General features: G+C 38.4%; 1 protein-coding gene across 1 annotated transcript; it reads left to right on the top strand.

The window, feature by feature from the left end:
- On the top strand, positions 1 to 27829 carry LOC109429065 (uncharacterized). Its single transcript, XM_062849293.1, has 4 exons — positions 1 to 474; positions 26731 to 26859; positions 26930 to 27061; positions 27587 to 27829. Exons 1-4 carry the CDS (start codon positions 301 to 303, stop codon positions 27674 to 27676), a joined length of 525 nt encoding a protein of 174 aa, XP_062705277.1. The 5' UTR covers positions 1 to 300; the 3' UTR covers positions 27677 to 27829.

Here is a 27829-nt window from a genome sequence, read left to right as displayed (position 1 = left end):
TGGGTCGGGGTGCGCGCGCTGTGCAATTTATCAATTCGAGCTCGGAGCTGGTCCATCGGGGAGCCAGTTTTTTCCTCAACATTATTGGGAGGGCAGCAGCAGCAGCAGCAACAGCCCTCTCGACTCGATCGCATACTGATCGAACAGTTCTACCTCCAATACCATTTCACTTCTTAGTCGTTGATTGTACGGGCTTGTGGCAACAGCTGGGTACCCCGCGCGGAAAGATAGTGCTTATCGCAGCGTTGTCGCGAAGAACCAGTTCAGACGGTGTTTGTTTTCGGTGATAGTTATCACGAAATGGATCGATCTCAAGTCTACTTTTCGGTGGTGATTGTTCTGGCGCTTCCGGTTGCTTGGAGTAATCCGTTGGGAAAGAATGTGTTCGCCTCGCAGCACGATGACGGGTCGGAGTTTAAGGACAAGGCCGCCGACGAGGAGCTTCGCAAAGTGACCTGGGTTGGCGATACTCCTGTAAGTTTTGGGGGGAGCTGATCCAAGAAAAGGTTCGCACAGGGATAAAGTGAGTGAGTGAAGTGTGAAATGCGATTATTTCATTGGCAAATAGCATGGCGCTTCGTTGTACATACTACACGACATAGTTGGCAAGGTTGCTGTAGTGGCGCTGGCTGCTGTTACGTAAGATACATGATTCAAGACCGCCAAGAAGTACACGCTAGTTGTCGAGTGTAAACAGATTACGCGAGCTGCATTGCAGGTGGAGTTGCGCGAAAGTCAAGCATGCATGAAGTTTTAATGTGATCGAGTCAGACGGTAATGAAGGGGTTATAGTAAGTAGTTCGCATTGTTTCAATGACATTCAGTCTGATGGGGCGACAATAAAAATTAAGGCTTTACAACGACAAGTTCAAAGATTGTGAAATTATTTGTCAAAATCATTGCTGACAATGCCATTTCGACATATCTAAATTCAACCACCAGCAGCTCATTTTTGAAGTTGAACCTTGAGAATATGATACATGAAAAACTTGTGCGGCTAGACCAGTTCTATAAGAAAGTCACGGAAAACCCGATCTTTTTTCGAATATTTAAGGATAATGTCACGGACTACCTGCTGATTGATATTCAGCATGAAAAAGAATGGATTTTCCGTGACTTTCTTATAAAGCTGGCCTAGCCGCACAAGTTTTCCATATACCATATTCTCAGGTTCAGCTTCAAAAATGAGCTTTGCATTAAGTTTAGCCTCAGATGGTGGGGTTTTTAACTATATGCAAAGTAAAGTTGGTAAACTTAGTTTTATTCAAAGACTGGAAGTCATCATAACTAAAGGACTAAATACTATAATACCTTTAATTACTAGAACACATATTCCAAAATTGAAAAATAGGACGACACTAGATTTCGGTTTGGTAGATCTTTCACCGCAACGCAACTCAAAAAGGCGATCTACCCACGCTACGGGCTCTGTTTAAGATCGAGCGTATTTTAAACCCCCTCAAGCATTCATCCCTCAGCACGGGTCGCCTGACACCTTGGATTGGGGTTACCTGTTTGGTGGACTTTTACCCCCGGAACAGGTGGTCCGTAGTGCTATTCTAAGCCGGCAGCTACACGGGCAGCACACTGACGACATTACACTGGAGGTCTACGGTGAATCGATCGGAGAAGTGTTATTGACTGCTGCCCACGCGGTTGCAGATGTGGATGAGAAACTGGTATTGGCTCACCACAAAACTGAGATGGTGGTTCGAAGCGCTCCGTCAAAAGCTTGGGGGTGATGATCGACGATAAGCTTACCTACGGTAGCCACGTTGATTACGCCTGCAAAAAACTGTCCAATAGCTCTGCGGTGTATGCCAGCAAGCGCAAGCTTCTGGCTAGTGTCGCTTCGTCCAAGGGCGTAGCCAGCTTTTCGGCCAGAGGGGGGCGAGCACCCTTACACTGAAAACCACTTTGCAGTAACAAGGAGTTCAAATACTTCATCATTAAAAAAAATAAAAGTGAAGTATGAAATATGGGTGATTAACAGGAATGGTTCAATGGAAGAATCATATATGATTATAATCCTGAGGAATTCCTCAAGATATTGATTCAGGAATTTCTTAACAAATGCCATCATGAATTTGAATTTATCCAGCAGTTTCTCCAGAAATTTCTTTAGTATTTTTCCAGGTTATTTTAATGTAGATACCGTCAAGGCGCCATTCACCGTGTGCCTTCGAATATTTTTTCATTATTTCCATATTATGATTGAATGATATGACAATTTCCCTTCAATTTCACCAATACAACACTAATGTATTGTTACCATGTCAAAACGCTCATTAGAAACATTTAAAAGTATCATTTTGACACTAAAGTGTGTTTCCATGAAGCGGGTTTCTGTACGTTCACTGCATTCATAGTGAAAAAACGAAAACTGCGCTAAGGTGATTTAAGCGATAAACTAAATGTAGTAACGTTTTTATTCCACCAAGAAGCAATTAAATTCACATATCAGGTATGTATTTTGCATTACCCAAGTAAGTTCAACAAGAAAGTACGATTACTCGTACTTTTTAATTGAAACAAAAAGGCACGGTAAATGGGTACCCTAAAAATCAATGGTCTCCATTCACCGTGCCCCATATTGTCCCATATATCCAGAAAAAATCGAAAATTTGAACATTCGTTTTTTCTAATATAATCTGGCAAGTTATAACTTGAAATGAATTTAAACAAAGAAAATTCACTTGGCTGGGTTGTTTTGATCATTTTTAAACAAAGTAGAATAAAATTTCTCATACACGGTGAATGGGTCCCTACTACCACGGTGAATGGCGACCCTACTACCCTTTACTAATTGTACTGTATCACCAAATTTTGTGAAAAATTTTCTACTTCTGTGGATATTGCTTTAATTTTAACCTATTATGAAGGCAATTAAAAGCGGCACCAACAATGTTTATAAGACTGGTGTCAAATGACAGCCCTTATTTGCCCCGAATCCTCTTAAATCCACGGTGAATGGTGCCTTGACGGTATTCCAGCAGAAATTACCCTCGGTAAACTTGCAGTAATTCCGTTGGGAATACCTTCAGAAATTTCTTCAACAATTCCTCCAGAAGTTTTATTACGAATTTCACCATGCATTCTTTTGAGAATTTCCCCAGTAATTCTTTACAAATATCATTCTTAATTCCACCAGAAATCCGTTCGAGAAGCTCCAGAAAATACTTAAAGAATTTCTCCGGGAATTCTTTCAAAAATTCCAATCAAACTAAGATTCCTTTCCTTGAGGAATACCCTAAAAATTTTTGGAGAAATTTCCTCGAAAAATCCTTTAATAAATTCATTCGGAATTACCGGAAAAAAATTCTTTGAAAATTTCTAAAGGATTACTTCGGAAATTCCTGGAGGAATATCTTTGGAAGTTGCTAGAGGAATGCATTCGGAAATTTTTAAAGGAGTCAATTAAAAAAAAAATAGGAATTTATTTCGAAAATCCTTGAGGAATTCCACCGGAAATTCCTTGAAAAATTCTTCATTAATTTCTTGAGGAATTCCTTCATTTCTAAGGCTCCTTGAGAAATTCCATAAGACATTCCTTCGAGAGTTCTTCTACGATTTCCTTTAGAAGATTCGGGAATTCCTTGAAGAATTTCTCTGACATAGAGTTAGAATATTCCTTGAAGAACTCCTTCGGAGTTTTCTTGAGGAATTCTTACGAAAATTCCTTGAAGAATACCTTCAAAAATTCTTGGAGGAATTCATCCCGAAATTTCTGTGAGAATTCCTTCCCAAATTCCTGAAGCAGTTCTTTCGAAAATATTGAAAAAAATGCACTAAAAGTCCCATGAGATATCCCTTCTGAAATTCCATAAGGAATTTCTTTAAAAATCTTTCAAAACTTCATTGAAAAAATGTTTCGGAAATTCCTGAAAAAATGCTTTTTGTGATTTTTTATTTCCTAGAGGAACTCATTCGGAAATTCTTTGAAGAATTTCTTTAAAAATGCCTTGATAAGGAAAATTCGGAAATTGTAAAAGGAGTTCGTTAGGAAAATTTTTTGACATATATCTGAAATGTCTTATGGAATACCTTCGGAAATTTCATGAGAAATTGTTTGATAAGTTCGTTGAGAAACTTTTTCGGTTTTTTATAAATCTTTACGAAATTCCTCAAGGAATTCCAGCGAAAGATCCTTGAGAAGTTTCTTCGGAAATTCCTCAAGAAATTCCTTCAAAAACGTATTGCGGAACTCCTACGAAAACATGAGAAACTTCTTCAAACATTCCTTCAGAAAAACATTTGGGGATTATGTGAGAAAATCCTAAGGAAATTTTTTGAGGACAACCTTCAAAAATTTTTGGAGGAATTCATTCGGAAATTTTTGGAGGTATTTCAAGGCAAATCCATAAGAAATTTTCTTAGGAAATTCGTAGAGGAATTCCTTCGGAAATTCAGAAGAAAATCCTTTGAAAATTCCAGGAGAAATTCCTTTGAAAATTCCTGGAGGAATTCCTACGGAAATTCCTGGACAAACTCCTCCGGAAACTCATGGAGGAATTCTTCGGGAAAATCCTGGAGGAATTCCCTCGAAAATTCTTGGAGGAATTCCTTCGAGAATTCGTGGAGGGTTTCCTGGAGGAATTTCTTCGGAAATTCCTGGAGTAATTCCTTCGGAAATACCTGGAGAAATTCCTTCCTGAAACTTCTGGAGGAATTCCTTCGGAAATTCGTGGAATTTCTTCAGAAAATCCTTGAGCGATTCCTTCGCAAAAGTCCTGGAGGATTTCCTTCTAAAATTAATGGAGGAACTCCTTCGGAAATTACGGCAGGAAATCCTTTGAAAATTCCAGGTGAAATACTTTCGAAAATTCCTGGTGGAATCCTTTCGGAAATTCTTGTTTCCTGGAGGAATTCCTCTGGAAATTCCTCGAGGAATTTCTTCTGAAATTCGTGGAGGGATTCCGTCGGAAAATTTCTGGAGGAATTCCTTTGGAAATTCATGTAGGAATTCCTTCGGAAAATTCTTTAGAAATTCCTTCGCAAAATTCCTGGTGGAATTCATTCGGAAATTCATGGAGGAATTCCTTCGGACATTCATGAAGGAATTCCTTCGGAAATTCCAGGAGGACATCCTTTAAAAATTCCAGGAGGACATCCTTTGAAAATTCCTAGAAGAACTTCTTCGGAAATTCTTGGAGGAATTCCTCCGGAAATTCCTCGAGGAATTTCTTCGGAAATTCGTACAGGAATTCCGTCGGAAAATTTCTGGACATTCATGAAGGCATTCCTTCAAAAAAAATCCAGGAAGAAATCCTTTGAAATTTCCAAGAGGAATTCCCTTGAAAATTCCTGGAAAAATTCTTTCGGAAACTCCTGGAGGAATTCCTCCGGAAATTCCTAAAGTAAGTCCTCCAGAAATTTGGGGAGGAATTTTTCCAAATTTCCTGGAGGAATTTCGCAAAATTCCTGGTGGAATTACATCGGAAATTCATGGAGAAATTCCTTTGGAAATTTCCAAAAGAATTTCTCCAGGAATTTCCAACAGAATTTCTCCTGGAATTTGTGAAGGAATTTTTCCTGGAATTTCAAAAAAAAAATCCTTCAGGAATTTCCAAAAGAGTTTCTCCATGAATTTCCGAAGGAATTTCCAAAGGAATTCCTCCAGGAATTTCCAATGGAATTCCTCCGGGAATTTTTAAAGAAATTCCTCCAAGAATTTCCGAAGCAATTCCTCCAGGAATTTCCGAAATAATTGCTCTACGAATTTCAGAAGGAATGCATCCAAGAGATTCCGGAGGGATTTCTCAAGAAAATTTCCGAAGAAATTCTCCTAAGAATTTCCGAAAGAATTCCTGCAGGAATTTCCAAAGGAATTCTTCCATGAATCTTCAAACGAATTCGTCCAGCAATTTCCGAAGAAATTCCTCCCGGGATTTTGGAAAGAATTCCTCCAGGAATTTTTGAAGGAATTCCTAACGGAATTTGTAAAGGAATTTTTCCATGAATTTTCGAGGGAATTCCTCTTGGAATTTCCAAAAATCCAAAAAGGCTTTTCGAAAACATTTCTCCAGGAATTTCCGAAGGAGTACCTCCAGGATTTTCTGAAGGAATTCCTCCAGGAATTTCCGAAAGAATACCTCCAGGAATTTCCGAAGGAATTCGTCCAGTAATTTCCGAAGGAATTCCTCCAGGAATCATGAAAAGCATTCCTCTAAGAAGTTTAGAATTATTTTTTTCCAGGTATGTCCTAAGGAATTCATCCAAGGATTTTCTCAGGAATTTCTCTATAGATTTCTGAAAGAATTCCTCCAGAAATTTCCGGAGGAATTCATCCAAGATTTTTGAAGGAACTCTCCAAGAAATTTCCGAACGAATTTCTTCAGGAATTTCCGAAGGAATTCCTCCAGGAATTTCCGAAGGAATTCTTCCAGGAATTTGCGAAGGGATTGCTCCAAGAATTTTAGAAGGAATTCCTTCCGGAATTGTTTAAGGAATTCCTCCAGGATTTTTTGAAAGAATTGCTTCAGGAATTTCCGAAGCAATTCCTCCCGGAATTTCCGAAAGAATTCCTCCAGGAATTCCTAAAGAAATTCCTTCTGGAATTTCCGAATGAATTCCTCCAGGAATCTCCAAAGGAATTCGTCCAGCAATTTCCGAAAGAATTCCTCCCGAAATTTCTGAAAGAATTCCTCCAGGAATTTCTGAAAGAATTCCTCCAGAAATTTCCGAAAGTATTCATCCAAGATTTTTCGAAGGACCTTGCCAAGGAATTTTCGATAGAATTCCTCCAGTAATTTCCGAACGAAGTCCTTAAGGAATTCCCGATGGAATTTCTCCAGAAATTTCCGAAGGAATTCTTCCAGGATTTTGCGAAGGGATTCCTCCAAGAATTTTGGAAGGAATTCCTCCAGGAATTTCCAATGGAATTCGTCCAGCAATTTCCGAAGGAATTCCTCCCGAAATTTCTGAAAGAATTACTCCAGGAATTTTTTGAAGGAATTCCTAATGGAATTCCCGAAGGAATTCCTCCCGGAATTTCCGAAAAAATTCCTTCAGGATTTTCTGATGGAATTCTGCTAGGAATTTCCGACGGTATTCCTCCAGGAATTTCAAAAAAAATCTAAAAAGAATTTCCGAAAAAAATCCTCCAGGAATTTCTGAAGGAATTCCTCCAGGAATTTCCGAAGGAATTCCTCCAGGAATTTCCAAAAGAATTCGTCCAGCAATTTCCGAAGGAATTCCTCCAGTAATTGCCGAAGAAATTATTGCAGGAGTTTCCGAAGGAATTCCTCCTGGAGTTTCCAATGAAATTCGTCCAGCAATTTCCGAAGGAATTCCTCCCGGAATTTCCGAAAACATTCATCCAGGAACTCCTAAAGGAATTTCTCCTGAAATTCCAAAAGAATTCGTCCAGCAATTTCTGAAGGAATTCCTCCCGAAATTTCTGAAAGGATTCCTCCTGGAATTTCCGAAGGAATTCCTCCAGGAATTCCGCTGGGAATTTCCGAAGGAATTCCTGCAAGAATTTCCAAAAAAAAAAATGCAAAAAGTAATTCCGAAAAAATTTCTCCACGACTTTCCGAAGGAATTCCTCCAGGACTTTCCGAAGGAATTCCTCCAGGAATTTCCAAAAGCATTCCTCCAGGAAGTTTGGAATTATTTTGTCCAGGAATTTCGTAAGGAATTCACCTAAGGATTTCCTCACGAATTTCTCTATGGATTTCTGAAAGAATTCCTCCAGGAATTTCCGAAGGTATTAATCCAAGATTTTCCCAAGGAACTGCCCAAGGAATTTCCGAAAGAATTCCTCCACGAATTCCCGAAGAAATTGCACCAGGAATTTCCGAAGGAATCCTTCCGGAATTTCCGATGGAGTTCTTCCAGGAATTTGCGAAGGGATACCTCCAGGAATTTTGGATGGAATTCCTTCAGAAATTTCCAAAGGAATTCCACCAGGTATTTCCGAAGGAATACCCTCAGGAATTTTCGAAGATATTCCTCCAAGAATTTCCGAAGGAGTTCCTGCATACATTAAAAAAATACGAGGATGCAGGAGAATTTTATTTTTACTAGTCAAAAACAGCTCTGATCATCTAAGTTTTTCGGTTAAGTTAGAATATAGTTGCTCGGTCAGGGGGGGCAACGGCCCCCCTCTCCTGCCCCCCCCTGGCTACGCCCTTGGCTTCGTCCATACTAAGGTATGGCGGCGCGGCTTGGGGCTTGAGGCACGGTGCTAAGTACTAGAGGCTACCGCAAAAAAAAAAAACTATTGTGCCTGAGGGTTGCGAGCGCGTGCCGTACCATGTCATTCGATGCGCTTTGCGTCATCACTGGTACATATGATGCCAACCGGTGTCCTTATCCGGGAAGACATGGAGTGCGTCGAAATGCGCGGCACAAGAGGCATACGCAGGACTGCCAGATTGGCTTCAATAGCGAAATGCCAGCGCGCTTGGGACAGTTCCACCAAAGAAGGTTGAACCCACAGGTTGATCCCAAGGGAAGATAGTTGGGATAACAGGCGCCATGAAGAAGTAACATTCCACCTGACTGAGGTATTTTCGGCCATGGAAGCTTCCGACAGTATCTACATCGTTTCGGACATGCGGATTCTCCCAAATGTGCGGTTTGTGCTGGTTTAGGAGAAACAGCCAAACACGTTCTGTTCGTGTGCCCGCGTTTTCGCACAATGCGTGACCGCATGCTTACCACATGCGGGGAGGACATAACTCTGGACCTAGGGGCGGGACATCTTTAATGATTATTAGGGATATTATGAGTATTAGGAAGTATTAATCCTGGGGATGATTTTATATCAATCAAGTATGTCATGACAAAAGCTTTGACGTTTGTTGGGCAGAGAAGTACATACAAACCTATACAAACTGGAGATTTCCAACATTACGAGAATTAGATTGGCAGACAACTGGAGTGTGACATACACATGCAGTTTTGTAGGGCCGTGTAAATGTTAAAGGTCGTGACCCCGGCCTTTCAAAAAAAGAGGTTTCAAACACGGTTTGATCAGTCGAATTGTAACAGCTCTTCCATGAGAACTACATAGATAGATTAAGAAAATCAAGATTCGTTCTGCCCGTCGCTCCATTGGATGGCACGCTAGTGTATTTAATTTGAACAAGACTATTTGGAGCTTATGCTTCATATTCAACTACTGTAACAGCGGTGTGGTGCTGGCGGTGGAATGCGATTAACTTCACCTTAAAGTTCTGAATACATGCTTTACCGTCTACATTTCAGAAAATATCAATGGAAACATTATACCATTTACATTTATTGTTCTTTTTAGAGTTTATTCCCGATATCAGGAAGTGAAAACTCAAACCATCTTGGCATATTCCCTTCAACCGTGAAGTTTCTCCATCAAACGTATATCCACTAAGTTGAAATCAATTCCTGGACCTCATAGTTACTAGAGTTTGTACCATTTGAGATTCCCTCTGTTTGCTGTGGAATAAATTTATTTTATGTAATTTACTAAAACAATCAAAATTGTGGAGTTTGGGATTTCTCTGGGAAGGAATCACCCCTCACGTGCAGCACACACAACTTACCCAGGCTGACGTTGGTTCGCAAGTGGCAAGAGTGAACGCGGTTGGGTGACGCCTGGAGTTGTTGCTGCGCAAGCGGGGATGCTAACATTGTCTGCTTGACAGTTCGCATCACATTCAAATGCGCTATATCGCCTGCTGTGATCATTCTCTTTATCACAGCTTCATTCAGTACATCTTATATCTCACATCCTTCTTCTACTCTGAAGAAGTTTTACACATTTTTAACATAAAATTGAATTTCCGTATCTCAATTTGGAGTATTTACTTACAACCATTCAACATAATTAACTGTTATATTACATCGTCACATACGTTGCAGCTGCTGCCATGGCTGCCGAATACAGTTTTCATTGTGAGGTACCATTCTGACTATGCTGCCGTTACTTTGTTTTCCAAAAAGATCGAACATTTTAGTACTTAATTGTAGGAATGGTATTTTCTGACGAGCAATGGTTGCTTGCACAGTGACGTCATCATTATCTCTCTCTCTTTTCCTCTCGTTCGGGGTCGCTCGATACAGCCGTCCTTGCTCTCAAAATAGTTTTGAGGGCAATGCTTAAAAATCATATGTGATTTTGTTGAAGTTTTGTTTGTAATGCAAGGCTCTATACTTGTAATATTTAAGAAAATTACCGCTTTGGTACTGGGTGGTTCTGAAGAAAAATCTTGCTCTTTGAGTCTTTATTCAATCTTATACCCGAATTTATCCCCTTGCTCCGTCGTTTAAATTCGAGATATCTGATAAAATACATTATATAAAATCTATAGATCTATCTATAGATAAAGAGAATGAAGCATTGTCATTCATTGAAACACTAGCCACAGAAAACAAACTGCATCAACATAATCCTTCTTTTGGCTAGTCGACATTGACGGCACCTTTTGATAACCATTCGATCCCACATTGGCACGAATCAAAACTACGGGATTTTTCTAATATATTTTTATTTTGCGTACATTGCTAAGATTTATCGACCACGACAAACAACACGATGTAAGCTTCAGATCCGACATTTGCACGAAAGAAAACAACTCGATCTTGCTAACCAAGCTTTTCGTCAGCGGACATTGCCGGGACTGTCCCTCCACGGCAAGCAACATGCTGTAAGCTTCCGATCCGACATTTGCGCGAAGCAAAACAACGGGATCTTTCTAACGTAGCTTTCCGTCAGCTGACATTGCCGGAGGTTTCCCCCCACGGCAAACAGCACGCTGTAAGCATTCGATCCGACATTTGCACGATGCAAAACAACAGGATCTCTCTAACCTTGCTTTTCGGCAGCGGACATTGCCGGAGGTTTTCCCCCACGGCAAACAACACGCTGTAAGCATTCGATCCGACATTTGCACGATGCAAAACAACAGGATCTTTCTAACCTTGCTTTTCGGCAGCGGACATTGCCGGAGGTTTCCCCCCACGGCAAACAGCACGCTGTAAGCATTCGATCCGACATTTGCACGATGCAAAACAACAGGATCTCTCTAACCTTGCTTTTCGGCAGCGGACATTGCCGGAGGTTTTCCCCCACGGCAAACAACACGCTGTAAGCATTCGATCCGACATTTGCACGATGCAAAACAACAGGATCTTTCTAACCTTGCTTTTCGGCAGCGGACATTGCCGGAGGTTTCCCCCCACGGCAAACAACACGCTGTAAGCATTCGATCCGACATTTGCACGATGCAAAACAACAGGATCTCTCTAACCTTGCTTTTCGTCAGCGGACATTGCCGGGACTGTCCCTCCACGGCAAGCAACATGCTGTAAGCTTCCGATCCGACATTTGCGCGAAGCAAAACAACGGGATCTTTCTAACGTAGCTTTCCGTCAGCTGACATTGCCGGGATTCTCCCTCCACGGCAAACAACATGCTGTAAGCTTCCGATCCGACATTTGCCCGATGCAAAACAACAGGATCTTTCTAACCTTGCTTTTCGGCAGCGGACATTGCCGGAGGTTTCCCCCCACGGCAAACAGCACGCTGTAAGCATTCGATCCGACATTTGCACGATGCAAAACAACAGGATCTCTCTAACCTTGCTTTTCGGCAGCGGACATTGCCGGAGGTTTTCCCCCACGGCAAACAACACGCTGTAAGCATTCGATCCGACATTTGCACGATGCAAAACAACAGGATCTTTCTAACCTTGCTTTTCGGCAGCGGACATTGCCGGAGGTTTCCCCCCACGGCAAACAACACGCTGTAAGCATTCGATCCGACATTTGCACGATGCAAAACAACAGGATCTCTCTAACCTTGCTTTTCGGCAGCGGACATTGCCGGAGGTTTCCCCCCACGGCAAACAACACGCTGTAAGCATTCGATCCGACATTTGCACGATGCAAAACAACAGGATCTCTCTAACCTTGCTTTTCGGCAGCGGACATTGCCGGAGGTTTCCCCCCACGGCAAACAACACGCTGTAAGCATTCGATCCGACATTTGCACGATGCAAAACAACAGGATCTTTCTAACCTTGCTTTTCGGCAGCGGACATTGCCGGAGGTTTTCCCCCACGGCAAACAACACGCTGTAAGCACAAAATAACATAATCACTATAGCTTTTCCTTACCAGTTACTGCCGCTGGTTTTTTTTCTCGTGTTTTATTTCTTCCTCGATAATTGTCCAAGCACAAAAATCATGCGGAAGCATGCACCATCCGGAGCCCACGATGAATATCCCACCACATTTTTCACTTTTTTTTGTGTTGTCGTAATTTGCTCACTTTCGCATGCAAATTGAAGAGTGATTCCTCCCAGCAAAACAATAAATTGGTTCGATTTTTTTTCGTAATTGAACGAAAAACTGGCAGGAATTCGCCAATGTGGAGTTTGGGATTTCTCTGGGAAGGAATCACCCCTCACGTGCAGCACACACAACTTACCCAGGCTGACGTTGGTTCGCAAGTGGCAAGAGTGAACGCGGTTGGGTGACGCCTGGAGTTGTTGCTGCGCAAGCGGGGATGCTAACATTGTCTGCTTGACAGTTCGCATCACATTCAAATGCGCTATATCGCCTGCTGTGATCATTCTCTTTATCACAGCTTCATTCAGTACATCTTATATCTCACAAAAATGAAAGCACAAATTTACCGAATGCACCATGCAGTGGGAGCTTCATTTTGTTGACAGATGGACGTTCTCTATTAATTCATGACATACTATGATGTAATTGCCTCAGTTTTTGTTGAATATTACGAAACTAATATTTATTAGTGAGTATTAGAGCAGGTATTAGAAGCTGTCCCGCCCCTAGCTCTGGACAATCTTGTCCACGGGATGAGAAGGGATGAGTTTGGCTGGAATGTCTTTTCAACGGCTATCACCCCGTCTTGGAGCTACAGAGAAGGTGGCGCGTGGATTCGGAGAATGGTTAGTGCAGACGCTATACAAGAGGTGGTCCAAGTGTTCGGAGTCGGCTACGTAGGTCATACGGGTGCCCTGCGGTCGAAATCGACCCTTATAGCGATTAAGTGGCCGCGGGGAGAACATCTCCTGGTAGTCGTGATGTCGTTCTACTGGGTTGAATCCGAACCCGCGGTTAAAAAGGGATCCTCGTCAAGGTCGGGGCAAGGCGGAGGCCCCATGTCGGCACGTCCTTCTGTGTGCTGGCTGGTAGGGCCTTACTTGCGGGAAGGTCAAACCGCTGTGCACCAGGTATCAGTTCTAGATTCTTGTTGTGCAGTTGGAAGCAGGTGTGGGGTTGACCCTACCTGCTTTCCAAGGACAAACGGAGTGGTAAGGACCACTCGGGAAACTGGATGAGCACCAGCATGCTACCGTGATGGACTCTCCAAAGCGAGTCATCGATGTTCGTTGCTATAGGCTACGCAGCAAACCTTGAGGGTGCGATGCGCACTGCAGTACCATGGCCCCTCTCTGAACCAATGCCGTCTTGGGAGTTCCGGAGAGACGATGGGTTTGGCGACCATGAGAATGTTGTTTAGTGGGTTGAGGGGTTGAGCAGTCCTGACTTTCATTTTGTTTTTGTAGAAGACGGTTCTTAACCCTACACTATTTGGACCTCCCTGTTCAACTCTCATCCTCTGTTGAGCAGATTATCTCCCCATGGTTTAGGAGAAAAGAAAATCCTCGCAGTAGTCAGCGGAGACTCGGATCGGCACGCTACTGAATCTGAAGCAAGACGGAGTCGACTTCTAGCATTACGGGTGACGATACAATGCTCAGAGTCATCTCAATTTCTCCACCCAGATACCACCCGATACAGTGGTTCGCCGACTTGTGCTGGTTGTAGAACCCAAAAAAACATGTCAACATGGGTTTTACCTGGTTGACGATCAGATATTTGGACTCGTTCGCATATGAGATAATTTACCTGCCAAAACGATTGTTACGGCATTCAACGCTGGGAAGTCCAGCAGAGGTCGATAATGGGCCAGCTTCCAGTTATTATTATCCCATGCTTCGCCTTCACATTGGGAATTTCCGGAGGAAACTCCTAGTTTTCTGGGCTTAGCACCAAGGCACTTTTTCTTGGGTAAATATCTTCCCTAGCAATAATCTTGAAAATACCTAGTCACTAACTTTAGGACCTCTATATATTCTTATAGCACTTCAGTTGGCTTGTTCCACTCTAGTTTTCGTAGTCGAAACTCAAGTGGGGAAGAGATCGCTTTTTGATCTTATCGATCGCGTGATCTGGGTAGGTGGATAATTTCCTCTTAGGCGGTTCTAGCTATCTACCATATTCCAATGCGAAAAATGTAGGAGGCTGGGAGGAAATTTTCTTCTCATTCCGAATGAGTAAAGAGAGAATTTCGTAGAGCTGAGCCATATTTTATCTTAGAACACGTGAGTGCTACAGTTTTCTCCATTACAGATAGGTCTCGCTTTTTTATCCTGTCAGTTTAAAATGATATGGGATTGGGTTTACGGGATAAGAATATCTTTACAAACTTCAAGGAATTCATGATGGAATTTCTAAAAGAATAGTAAAATGAATTGAGCTTGGGCTTGAGCTTGATTGACCGCCCATAGATGCTATTCCAGTATCGCCAGACCAGCTACACCCAAGTAACAATTCCATTGCTGATTGGTTTTGTTTGATTTTTATTAAGGTTTTATTACAGCAATAATTAAAACTCACAGTTTTATGACTGCTTTTATGAAAACCATTGATAAAATGTTTTATAGTATATTTGAAGATATTCATGAAGACAGATTTTAAGAGTAAACAAAACTTTCCGATATTTAAACCTTCTGGCAATCATTATTACCACAATAAAACTGTTCAAACTCTCAACAGATGGCGATCCGTTCGATTAGTAACGACATCTGTTGGTGGAAAAGCAAAAATTACGACACTGCTAGGTTTATTGCGGTCATCATAAAAGTAAACTTGCTTTCGTTTTATTTTCGCTGATTATGGTCGTCGCCATATTGAATAATTAGCTTACGTGAATGGAAAATAGTTAATTTTGCTTAAATAAGCAATGAATTGATAGTTTGCCACCATTTTCATAACATGCTCACATAAATAAACTCTCTCAACTGAGTTTTCTTGTGATTCGAGATAGTTTTACTAAATTAACAAATTGATTTATTTCATTCCAAGATGATAATATTCACCAATTTCGAAGCGCATTAATTTTATGATTCTGCAACCCCAATATTCACGGTAAATTCGCATGCGCATAAGCCTACCAGCACAATAACTACTGAAATATTACTTTGAAATGATCGCATTCTACTTCCGAATTATGTATCCTCCTGAACTTTACGTGCCATCGCAGAAGCTTCTCTGCATCTTGAGCTGTCATAGTTTTTGTTGAAAAAAAAACAACAACAAACGAGAATGGAACATTTCTCAACTAGGTTTTAAAACGAGATTATTTCTACTCTTAATGCGGTTTGCAAAACCTCTCCGAGAGTGGTCCACTTAGCCGGAAGATGCTCTTAAAGAGGTTATCAAGAGGTTTCGATGTATGATTCAGTTTTATTGCAAGTTTTATAAAATTGGTTATGAAGATCTCTTGTAGAGCCGAACAAAACTTAAAATTTTGCTTGGGCACTCACACAAGTAACCAATGAGATATCCGCCGGGCAGACATGTACAGTGTGTGAGCGTTGGTGATCGTCTATTTTCTGGCGACAATGGCGCCTGCCACGTCAGGTTGCAGATCAAAATGTGGAAAAGGGGAAGGAAGTGATGATTGTAATCGTTTGTATCGCACAAATTCATGCGGCTGTCGGAGAGTTGGTGGGATATGATTGGCAGAGGGTTCACACATTGGTACGTGGACAGGGATGGAAAATGATGAAAATTGGAGCTGAGCAAACACACACCAAAACAAACCTACTCGTGAACAACAGGGGCCCGACGACCGAGAATACTCGCGCTTCTTTACTCGTGAGTAAACGAAGCTGGCAAGCACTCGCCTGTGATTCGCGAAGCTTCTCTGAGTTTTTTGCATTTTGATGAAAAACGTATTTTCCCGACTGGCTGTGCTGCTTTTCAGGAACAATGAAGCATAAAGCATTAGTTTATGATTGATAATCACTGGATTTGCTATTATACCCACACTAAAATGCATTTCCCGCACCTATTTTTCGTCGCAAAATAAAAACTATTTTTGCTACGAAAAAGATATTATTATAATACGTGTTTAAATTAAGTGCTTTGTGTCGGAAATTTGTGTTCGAATGTTTGTATGTATGCTCAACAGCTAGAGCCACCTGACAAAAAAGCTAAAGTTTCTAATCCTTGAAAAAGATGTTATATATATCGAAACGTCGGACATAGAAACAAATTGGTTTTTAATTTGTTAAGAGACTGCTACGCCGAAAACATATCACTGCCAGATTCCCTCAGTCGATACCATTCCCTAACTGGCTTACTATTTAACATAATCATTTCAACTGGTAGAGCAATCACGATCGGGAAGCGATCGGCATACATGATGATACACAAATGATCATATGCGGCGAAATGATACAGTTTTTGTACTGTACAGGGTGAGTGACCAGACCACGTACGTGTCGTCAAACCAATACATACTCATACAAAATCCTCGAAGTAATTCTTGAGAGACGCTTTTGAAGTGTTTCTGAGGGAAAACTTGAAGAAATTACTACTGCAATCCAAATGACGGATTTATTGATGAAATATTTGGAGATATTTCTTGGAAAATCCTTGGAGGTATTCCATGAAGTTTTATTTTATTTTTTAAATATCTTTTCATTTGTGAATTTTAACTACAGCTAATTCTTCACACATATGAAATCACATAAAGCAATTTTTGGAAGGAATGCTTGAAGGAGTTTCCAAAGGAATGCTTGTAGCTATTCCTGAAAGAATCCTCGGAGAAATTCCTCGAGACTTCCTGAAATAATCCTTGTAGAAGTTTCCGATGTCAAAGTTGCTACTGGAGGCATTTCTTAAGTATGCTTTTGGGGAATCCGTGGAAAAATACATAGAAAAATTTCTGTAGGAATCTTTGAAGGAGTTTCTGGAGTTCCTTGAAGGGAGTTCCTAAAAGGAATCAAGTGCAAGAATTTCTAAGGAAATTGGCATAACGTCCCAACTAGGACAATACCTATTCCTCAGTTAATGTTTCATGAGTACTTCCGCATTTATTAACCAAGGGTTTGCGCTTCCAATGACCATTTCATATTTGTATATCGTCAGGCACGAAAATGCCAAAGGAAGTCAAGGAGGAGTATCTGCAAAAACCATCGAGAAATAACTGAGGGAGCTCTGTGAGCAATTTTTCATCGGATTCTAGAATAAATATTTGATTGAATACTTGGAGAAATATTGAAAAATTTACACAAATAAATTAATAAGAGAGATTTCTGAAGAAATTCTTGTTGTAATAGTAACAAACTTATCAGAAAGATTCTTCAGAGGAATTCCTAATGGATTTGTTTATTCTCTGAAGGATTTCGGAAATTTATATTGAATACCTTAGAGTAGTGTTTCCCAAACTTTTAGGAGGTATGGCCCCCTTGGAGCTAGGAAGAAAAAACATTTTCGCCCCCCTAAATGAGATTTAATTTTTCCAAATATTTCGGAATATTTCGGTGTATTTTCAAATGTAGTCAGTTTTGCTCAGTAATTGAAAATTAAGAATAGCCTGTGATGCGAATTGACAAGTTTCCTACGAATTGAAGAACGTTTTATTTTCAAATAAGTAGACCTCAATACGGAATTTGTAGAAATTTGTCAAAATAGCTCCTGGTAATAAGCAATTTTTGGAATTCCTCCGGTAAGTCTCTCTGACATATTTTCAAACAATGTGTGACGACTTTCGTCCGAAAAGTGTTCTAAGATTCACCTGTTCTTGATTGAAATTTCCAAAGATAAAACTGCATATAAATAAAAAAAGCAAAGCTTTTTTATCGAGTCAAAAATCCTGTTCCTTTCATAATTGGTACAAAAATGAATGATGAATTTTCGCCACAGAAGTTTCTTATTTATTGGATCTCCTGAATTACTAGGAATTCTTTCCGAAATTCGTGTAGCAGGTTTATTGGTTTTTTCTTGGAATATTGCCAAAAAATCCCAATAAATATCAAAAATTCTGGAGAATGTAGACCATTTCGAAACAGACATTTTCAAAAATCCTAGAATCAAAAAATCTTGAAATGTCATGGATTTTTAATGATTCAGTTGACATTATGGATTCGTATTTCAATACTTTTCATATTTCTCAATTGTTTATAAAATTGCCCCCTTTTCTAGTATTTGCGCCCCCTAATTTTGGATTTTTCAAATTTTCTCCCTCCTTCAGCTTGATTTTCGCCTCCTGGGGGGCGATTTCACCCACTTTGGGAATCACCGCCTTAGAGGTATGTATAAGTAATACTTAGAATAATTGTAGAACAAATGCTTAAGGCATTCCCAAGTGAATCATTAGAACAATTCTTCGAAGAAATTCAAGAGAAATTGTTAAAGGATTCCATAAAGGATTACCCGGAAGAATACATTGAGGAATTTCGGATGAAATGTGTGCAGAAATTCTTGCAGGAATCCTTGAAAATTTTCTGAAAAAATCGTTCGAGGAATTCCAAAAATAAACATTGAAGGAATTGCCGTAGGAATCTTTAAAGAATTTGCTGTAGGCCTTCCCGAAGAAATCGTTGGAGAAATTGCTTAAGAAATCCTAAAACACAATTTCTGGAGGAATTCCAGTGGAAATCTCTTCCGGGGCTCTTGGAGAAATGTCTTATTATTTGCATGGAGTGCAAATCAGTGAGAATTCAAGTAGGAGTCGTCGAGAAAACTCTTAGAGAGATCTCTGGAAAAACTTTTAATGAAATCCCTAGAGAACTGCAAAAGAAATATTTTTAATATATCCAGAAGTAATCCCCAAAAGTACTCCGTGGCCATACATGATAAATGGTATGATGAATGGTATGAAATAGTATGATAACACAGCGCAACATTTTTTTGTCTCAAGAGCAAACTTATGTGTCTCCGAAGGATTTTGGGCCGCTGAATCCGAATCCGGGCTCAGATTTGCTCCAACACGTCACAATTTTGAGCTATACCTCAATTTATAGGGCAAAATATGCGATTTTGGGCTTTTTTGACTGCAAGCCATTAAGCTTGGAAATATTTTTTTTAGGCAATCAAAAGGTTAATTGGTCCATTAACATCTAAATTAACGACTCATGCAAAATATTTCGTTTTACCAAATCAAATTTGATAGATTTAAGCATTTTATGTTAGTATGAAAACTTGCATGCAACTTTTGGAGGGTGACTTGTATGGGAAATGTCGTACCTAACATAAATCGCTTCAAACTATCAAATTTGATTTGGTAAAACGAAATATTTTGCATGAGTCGTTAATTTAGATGTCAATTGGCCAATTAACCTTTTGATTGCCTAAAAAAAATATTTCCTTGCTTAATGGCTGGCAGTCAAATAAGCCCAAAATCGCATATTTTGCCCTATAAATTGAGGTATAGCTCAAAATTGTGACGTGTTAGAGCAAATCTGAGTCCGAATTCGGATTCAGCGGCCCAAAATCCTTCAGAGACACATAAGTTTGCTCTTGAGACAGACAAAAAATTAATTTTTGTTACGCTGCGTAATAAACCTCTTACAAGGGAAGGTTACGATGGTGTCCCCCGGGGATTTCAACCGGACTATTTTTGTTGCATTCTTCATGTGGAAATATGAATAAATACAAAGCCATTCGGGAGATGGGCCAGTGGTGTAGTCAGGAGGGTATCAGTAGGTCGGCTCTAGAGGCAGGAGGGGCCCTCAAAGGGGCAAATTAGGCAAAATATAACATTATTGAAAATGCTCAAACATCATCAAAATGCAAATTTCACAGTGTATTGAAGTAGAAACAGGCAGAATATGCATGAATACATGATTTCATAATAAATTTATTTTACCATAGGCGTTGCCAGGGTGGGATGGGTGATGAACAAGGTGATACATTTTTATTAAAATAACTTCAACTGGTTCTTACCCTGGCAACGCCTATGGTAAATTAAATTTGATACGAAATCATGTATTCATGCATATTCTGCCTGTTTCTACTTCAATACATTGTGAAATTTGCATTTTGATGATGTTTGAGCATTTTCAATAATGTTATATTTTGCCTAATTTTTCCCTCTTTGAGGACCCCTCCTGACTACACCACTGGCCCATCACCCGAAAGGCCAAAGCCATTCATATTTCCACATGTAGAATGCAACAAAAATAGTCCGGTTGAAATCCCCGGGGGACACCATCGTAACCTTCCCTTGTTAGACATGTAAAAAAACATGTACGTATTTGAAATGCAAGCGTCATGTAATGTTTCAATTATTTAAACAATTTTCCGCAACTTGAAAGCTAAGTCTTCTCGCTGAGGATCCGAACTTTCAAGGACGTCAGAATATAGATATCTAACATATCAAAAAATGCATACTAGCACTATGTAGCAGGGGAATTACGTACCTAATTTTACACCATTCGAGAATTTCAAGAACTCTGAACAACTTTGCTGAAGACATGAACGTTTAAGGTGATCATGAGATGGAACATCTATAAAATACACAATGGGCTTTTTTTATTATCGTACAAATTGGGCCGAAGGGTCTCAGATTTTCACGAAACTTTTTCCACAGGCAGGGCTCATGGATATATGAACAAAAAAAATTGAGGAAAATTCAGGGTCGCCAATTTTCCCGGAAAACTCAGGTGGAAATTTTGGGTTATCCACTGACACTACTTATTTTGAAAAATCATAACTCAAGAACGAAGCATCGTAGAAACAAAGTTTTTTTTACAAAATTTTCTCAGAAATCCAAAAAAAAATGAACTGGAAAAAGTTTTCTACAAAATTTTCCACAGTTGAGAAAATTCGTAAAGAAAAGCCGGAAAAACTATGCCCGAACTCGTGGAAAATTTTCGATAAAATATTTTCGAGAAGGTTATTTTATAAGCTTTAATCGCTGAAATTTTTGGCATGCACTTTTTTTTCGTTTTTGAGTTATGGCTTATTTTGTTGAAAAATGTTCACATGTGCCATAAAAGCCTTTTTTTTTTGAAAAATTATAACTCAAGAACGAAGCATCGTAGAAACAAAGTTTTTTAATGAAAACGAAAGCATATTTTCTCAGGAATTCAAAAAAAATATGAAGTGGAAAAAGATTCTCACAAAATTTTCCACCGTCAAGAAAATTCATAAGGAAAAGCCGGAAAAACTATGTCTTAACTCGCGGAAAATTTTTAAAAAACATTTTTGAGAAGGTAAATTTAAAAGCTTTGATCGCTGAAATTTTTGGAATGTACTTTTTTCGTTACTGAGTTATGGCCAATTTTGTGAAAATGACCATGTAAGCCTCTATTATATGGTCATATCTCAGGAACGAAAATTAAGTGCATTCCAAAAATTTCAGCGATTGAAGCTTATGAAATTACCGTCTCAAAAATATTTTTTTGAAAATTTTCCACGAGTTCGGACATAGTTTTTCCGGCTTTTCTTTATGAATTTTCTCGACGGTGGAAAATTTTGTGGAAAACTTTCACCACTTCATATTTTTTTTTTGAATTCCTGAGAAAATTTTCTTTCGTTTTCATTAAAAAACTTTGTTTCTACGATGCTTCGTTCTTGAGTTATCATTTTTCAAAAAAAGTTTTTAATGGCACATTTGGACATTTTTCAACAAAATTGGCCATAACTCAAAAACGAAAAAAAAAGTTCATTCCAAAAATTTCAGCGATTAAAGCTTATAAAATAACCTTCTCAAAAATATTTTTTCGAAAATTTTCCATGAGTTCGGGCATAGTTTTTCCGGCTTTTCTTTACAAATTTTCTCAACTGTGGAGAATTTTGTGGAAAACCTTTTCCAGTTCATATTTTTTTTTAGATTCCTGAGAAAATTTTCTTTCATTTTGTAAAAAAAACTTTGTTTCTACGATGCTTCGTTCTTGAGCTATGATTTTTCAAAGTAAGAAGTATCAAGGGAAAACAAAAAATTTTCACCTGAGTTTCCCGGGAAAATAGGCGACCCTGAATTTTTCTCATTTTTTTTTGTTCATATATCCATGAGCCCTGCCTGTGGAAAAAGTTTCATGAAAATCTGAGACCCTTCGGCCCAAACCCGTACGGTAATAAAAAAAATCCCCAATAGCAACACGTAGTGGTGGAATTGCGTTTCACACAATTTATTTTTAATTTTGCATTTTCAACATTTTAACTGAATTTATTATAATATTGACATAGAGATGGTAAATTTACATTTTAATTAAGTGTATCTGACTTTGTTGCAATTGTGACATAATACAAGCTTGTTTTCTGACTGATTTCAAAGAACGTGGGGTGAGGTGGGCGTTGGATTCAGGTTGGCTTTCTACTTCACAGAGCTGTTACTTGTTCTGTGGCGAAGTTGGTTAACGTGCTCTGTCTAGCGAACTTGAGGAGACGTGAGTTCAAACCCCACCAGAACTACGTGGATTTTTTTTCGCAATTTTTCCACTCAATTTGTTCATTTTTCAACCCATATTGTGCCTGAGAACTTCAGGCATTACGTATGTCTTAAAACTTGCAGTTTGTATCATGCTGACTAATAATGCAGGAATTTTCAGCCATTTAACACGCGCAGCACTTCACATCAATAAATTGTTTTGTGAAGCACCCATAATGGCGCCAAAGCATACCTCATGGCAAACTTAACAAACTTTATTTCATATATTTACCTTAATCTCATACTTCCCTTTATGACTTCATTTTTGTATAAATATCTCTCGCTTTGTCGATGATTACGATGAGCGGAGTATATGGGGTGTTTCTCTTAGCAATGCAAACGATTTTGGCAGATGCATGCAAACTGCCCATTCGCCAGACTTTTCCTCAAAGCTTTCCAACAAACTTCTTTCAGTACCGAGAATTGTAATATATTCCTGATATTTTTGGTAGGTGCCTTATACTATCTTGGCGTGTACTCAGCTGATTGAATTCCAAAATTTGTAGCAAATTTCATGAAAAAAAGTAATTGTAATGCTTCGGAAGATTACTGATAAGATATGTAATACATTATGTCCAATGCTGTCATGGTAAAATCAGAGCTAGCGATTTCAGCGTCACTTACCATGGATAAATTCCTGGAGGAATCTCTGAAGAAACCGCTTGACCAATTCCTGAAGGAACTGCTGGAGCAACTTCTGAAAGAATCCATGGAACAACTTTTGAAGAAATCCTTGCTGAAATTTCTGAAGTATTTCTAGAAATATTGAAGAAATCTCTAGAGATATTTCCGAAAGTTGCGCTGAAGAAATTTCGGAAGGAATTTAGAAAAATCTAAAAAAAATTATCAATGAATTACTGAAAAAATTTAAAAAAAAACTGGATTTTCTGAAGAAATTTCAGAAGGAATACCTGAAGAAACACCACGAAACCTTAAGTGGAATACTTAACAAAACCTTTTGAGATATTTAAAAAAAGAAATCCTAAAGAAAATCCCTAATAAAAATCCAGAACATTTTTTTTAATGAATGCCATAGAGAAAATCCTAGAGGTACGCATGGAGGAAATCCTGGAAGCATTTCTGAGAAAATACCCGGCGGAAATTCTGATGAAATCTCTGTGTGAATTTCTGTTAGAATGTATTTCATGCTTCCCATAAGAATCCTTATAAGAACCTCTGAAAGAATCTGTAGAAAAATTTCTGATGGAGCCCTTGGCGGACTATCTTAAGAAATCTTTGGAGCAATTTCTGGAAGAGAAGTATCATGAGGAGTTTCTAAAGGAATGTGAAGAAATCTTGGGAATTTCCTTAATAATCTCTACTAGAATTTCGAAAGCAATCCGTGAAGAAAATACTTTAGAAATTCTTTATTCTATATTGACGAAGATTTAAATTTTTGATTCACTATATCCGTGTATTCGTGTATCAATGTATCCGTGAATCGGTTTCTTAAAATAAATCCTTGGAGTATTTTTGAGAAAGTTCATGGAAGGTTTTCTAGATGAATGCTTTGAAATCTATGCAAGATTTTTGAAAGGAATTCTTGAAATATTTTCTAAAGGAATCCGTGCAACATTTTTAAAAGCTATCCGTGCCAGATTTTTTTTATGGATTTCCTTGAGAAATTTCTTGAGGACATTTCAAAGTCTAAAGGAATCCCTAGAAGATTTTGTGTTAGAATTTCTGACTGAATTTCTTAAGGATGATTTTGCAAAGTAAATTTACGAGGAGTTTCCAAAGGAGTCCCTGAAAAAATTTCTTTAGGAATTCCTGGGTGTTTTTTTTGTCAGAAACTCGTGAAAGATTTTTTAAATGAATCCTAGGATGGAATTCATCAAGGGTCTATGAAGAAATCACCGAAAAATCTGAGAAAGTTTCTTAAAAGTAGTTCTTGGAGAAATTTATAAAGGCATCTCTGGCGGAAAATCTGGAGATATATCTGACTTATTATTTTTTTTTATAATTATTACCTTATTAGTCGTTTTTATAATAGAAGTCATGGGAAATTTTCTGATAGAATTCCTTGGTTAGGAACCCCCTAGGGCAATTCTATAGGAAACCCTACAGAAAATCACATTTTTTTTAAAAGAGTCTCTGCAGGAATTTCTAAAGAAATCCCAGGAAGATTGTCTGACTGAAACTAAGATAAAAAAGAAATCAGGAGCAATGCCTGAAGCAAACCCCGGAGAAAGTTTCGGTATAAATCCTTGGAAGCTCGTTTGAGATAATGCTTGAAGGAATTTCCAAAGGATTGCCCTAAAAAAATCTAGAAAAGTCTCGAAAAAATAGGGTATATCTCTGCAAGATTGTCTGAAGAAATCCCTGGAGAAATTTCTCCAGAAACTGGTACACAACTTCCTTACAGATTTGAGAATGTTCTGGATGAACCCCTAGTGGAATTTCTGGAGAAATTGGAAGTTGCTGTGGGAATTTCTGGTGAAATCTTTGGAATAATTCTTTGGAAGAATTTTCAAAGTAACACCAGTTCAAATTTTTGAAGGAACTTTTGAAACTTTTTCTGAAAACTCTGCAATAGTTTCTGAAGGCATCACTAAAAGTTCTATTGAAAGAATCTCTGGAGAAATTTCCGAATAAATGTCTTAAGAAGTTTCTGAAAGAATCTCTGAACGATTTTTTTTTGAAGGAATCCCTGGAGGAATTTCTGCTCGAATATTTTGAAAAAAAAAATGGAATAATTTCAGAAGTAAATCTTGCAAGATGCTCTGAAAGAATTATTTGTGGAATTTGTAGAATAGGGGGAATTTCTAAACAAATCCCTGAAGAAAATTTCCGAATTAATCCATGGAAGATTTTGAAAAAGAATCCGTGAGGGAATTTTCGGTCGATTTTTTTTAAATTAAAAAAAAATCTGAAGAAATTTTTGGTAGATTGTCTACATGCCAAACTAATACCTAGAGATTTTTCTGAATAAACATCTAGAGGAACTTCTGAAGTAATCCCTGGGTGAATTTCTCAAACAATCTCTGAAATGATTTGTGAAATTCATGCCAGATTTCGTCAAAGAATACTTCGCGACACTTCTGGAGGAACATATGGAAGATTTTCTGAAATAATCTGTAATATGATGATATAATTTGAAAAGTTTTCTTCGGAGACCACCGTAAAACAATCTGGCTTCACTTACTTTTATTCAACACCGCAGTATCGCATCAAAAGGCGATCGAGCAGATAGCGATACAAAGCTACACTACTCGTACAGAAAAATCTTTCGGCAATTACAGCACAACCAGTAATCACGCGCTATAAAGTGCTTATCACGAAACTCTAAACTTCTACCAAGGGATCTCTGGTAAAATTTCCGAAGCAATTCGAAAAGGAATTCCAGGGTAAATCCTCGGAGACATTTTCAAAGGAATTCCTGAATGAATTTTTACCTTTTTGTTTTTATTTTGTTGAATCAACCATACATATTTTTGAAGACAAATCATTTCGATCGTAACAAGCTAGCGAGATTGTGGACTATTCGTTAGTTAGCGAGAATTACTATTATACTCATATATGCCGAGCCTTTTATCGAAAACTCAGTTTTCATGCAGTTTTTAAATGTGTTAGTACATTTTGGTATACAATTAAAATAAAAATAAAATTAAAAAAATTGTTTCGATTTTATGTAAAATTCGATTGTCGAGGTACAGTACTGGACGAAATAAAGTGCGCACTGACTGTTTTTCATACAAAATGCTCATGTTTGGGGGGTCGAATCTTAGCTTGTAGTTCACCGATTGATCTCAAATTTTGTCTGGACTTACATAATAACTTGAAATTTGATCTGTGATAATAAAAAATATTTCTGCTCAAAACTTTGAAAAAAATTCACAAAACTTCCGTTTTAAGAAAAATAGCTAAATCACGTTTTTTTTATTTTTAATGTAAACGAATTGTTTTAAGTAAATTATTTGTTCAGAAAAGTTGTGTGTTACGTTAGACTGATCAACTTTGCAGAAGAATATATTTATCAAAAAATTCAAATTTCGGAATTATTCCAAAATCAAAATTTTTCATTATTTTTAGAAATAGGAGTTTTGCGATATTTTAAAAAGTTTTACTTAGAAGTGTCTTCTTTTTTCACAGATTAAAATTCAAGTTATTACAAATGCCTAGTCAAAATTTGAGATCAATCAGTGCACTAGTAGCTGAGATTCGGCTCCCCAAACATAAGCATTTTGTATGAAAAACAGCCTGTGCGCACTTTATTTCGTCCAGTACTGTAAATGGTTCTGTTTCTAAACCCATCTCTACCTACAGGTCCATGCTCTTGAATCGTACGACAATCCGCCCCACATTGACAACGCCGCCCGGGAAAAAGACAACTTTCCATCGAACATCTTCAGCAAGTTTGACAACTCCCAGAAGAAAGTGAAGGACTGGTTCGATGTGAGTATTGAGCGGTACAAAGTTATACCAAATCATATTACTATTAAATCCTCTTGTTATCTTCCCTCAGACGCCACCACTAATCGACACCATCAAAGAATCGGACAAGTATGGAAACGAAGGCGATCAGTTCTACTTCATTACCCGGCCGCTGGTCAAGCTGACGGAAACCGTATCAAATACCATCAACAAGGCCATCGCGGTAAAACTTCGCACGCTCGGGTTTATATAGACTGCTTCCGTCAGATAAACATATTCTAGGAGATGGTAATATATTTTTCGAACAAGAATAGACTATTCCAAACATACATCAAACCCATTTTTTTAATTTCCTTTGGCAAAATTTTTCTCTGAGTGTGAAATTTTCTACATCTTTAGGTAGACAGAAAAAAGGTGCTAAGTACTGCAAAATTTTGACGTTTGAAGTTTAACAGATTTTTTTTTACAAATAGTCATTGCTTAGTTTCTTAATAAAACTTCTTACGGATTTGTATACTTCATTTGAAAACAACGTATTTTGTGCTGTAGTTGATGAAATCGTCCTAAAATTAATAGTAAAAAAAGACAATAGAAATTTGAAAACAATTAAATTGCTTATAATTGCTTATGAAGTGATTATCAAATTAGGTCAAAAGTTTTGAAAATTAAAACAATTCGATTTAATCTGACGGAAACAGCTTGTATTTGATTCGATTGAATATTTATCAATTTTTAATTTGATTTTCAGGCTCCGACTCAACTCTACCGGTCGGCGAAAAAGGTCGTATCCGAAAAACTAAACGACGTCGGTGCAGGATTGGTCGGATTGAGGAAATAGTTCCATAAGTTGTGATACTTGTAAAAAAATCTTAGCCATTCTAGATAGTTTGTAAGGATTTCCTAGACTGATCTACCAAATTCACCGTTCTGCGTCAATGTTAATCGATAGTTTAGTTTTAGAGAAAAATATACTTTATTCGAGTCAAGTTGA

This window comes from Aedes albopictus, chromosome 2 (assembly GCF_035046485.1).
Source record: "Aedes albopictus strain Foshan chromosome 2, AalbF5, whole genome shotgun sequence".
In the NCBI taxonomy this organism is placed as follows: domain Eukaryota; kingdom Metazoa; phylum Arthropoda; class Insecta; order Diptera; family Culicidae; genus Aedes; species Aedes albopictus.
The sequence above is the reverse complement of the archived record's forward strand: the minus strand, read 5'-3'. Positions and strand labels throughout refer to the sequence as shown.

What these genes read in the sequence shown, in the direction of transcription:
- LOC109429065 (XM_062849293.1), top strand. Translation starts at nt 301, where the DNA reads ATGGATCGATCTCAAGTCTACTTTTCGGTGGTGATTGTTCTGGCGCTT. An exon ending in CCTGGGTTGGCGATACTCCT is followed by an intron (nt 475 to 26,730) that starts GTAAGTTTTGGG and finishes CTCTACCTACAG; the next exon opens with GTCCATGCTCTTGAATCGTA. An exon ending in CCATCAACAAGGCCATCGCG is followed by an intron (nt 27,062 to 27,586) that starts GTAAAACTTCGC and finishes TTTGATTTTCAG; the next exon opens with GCTCCGACTCAACTCTACCG.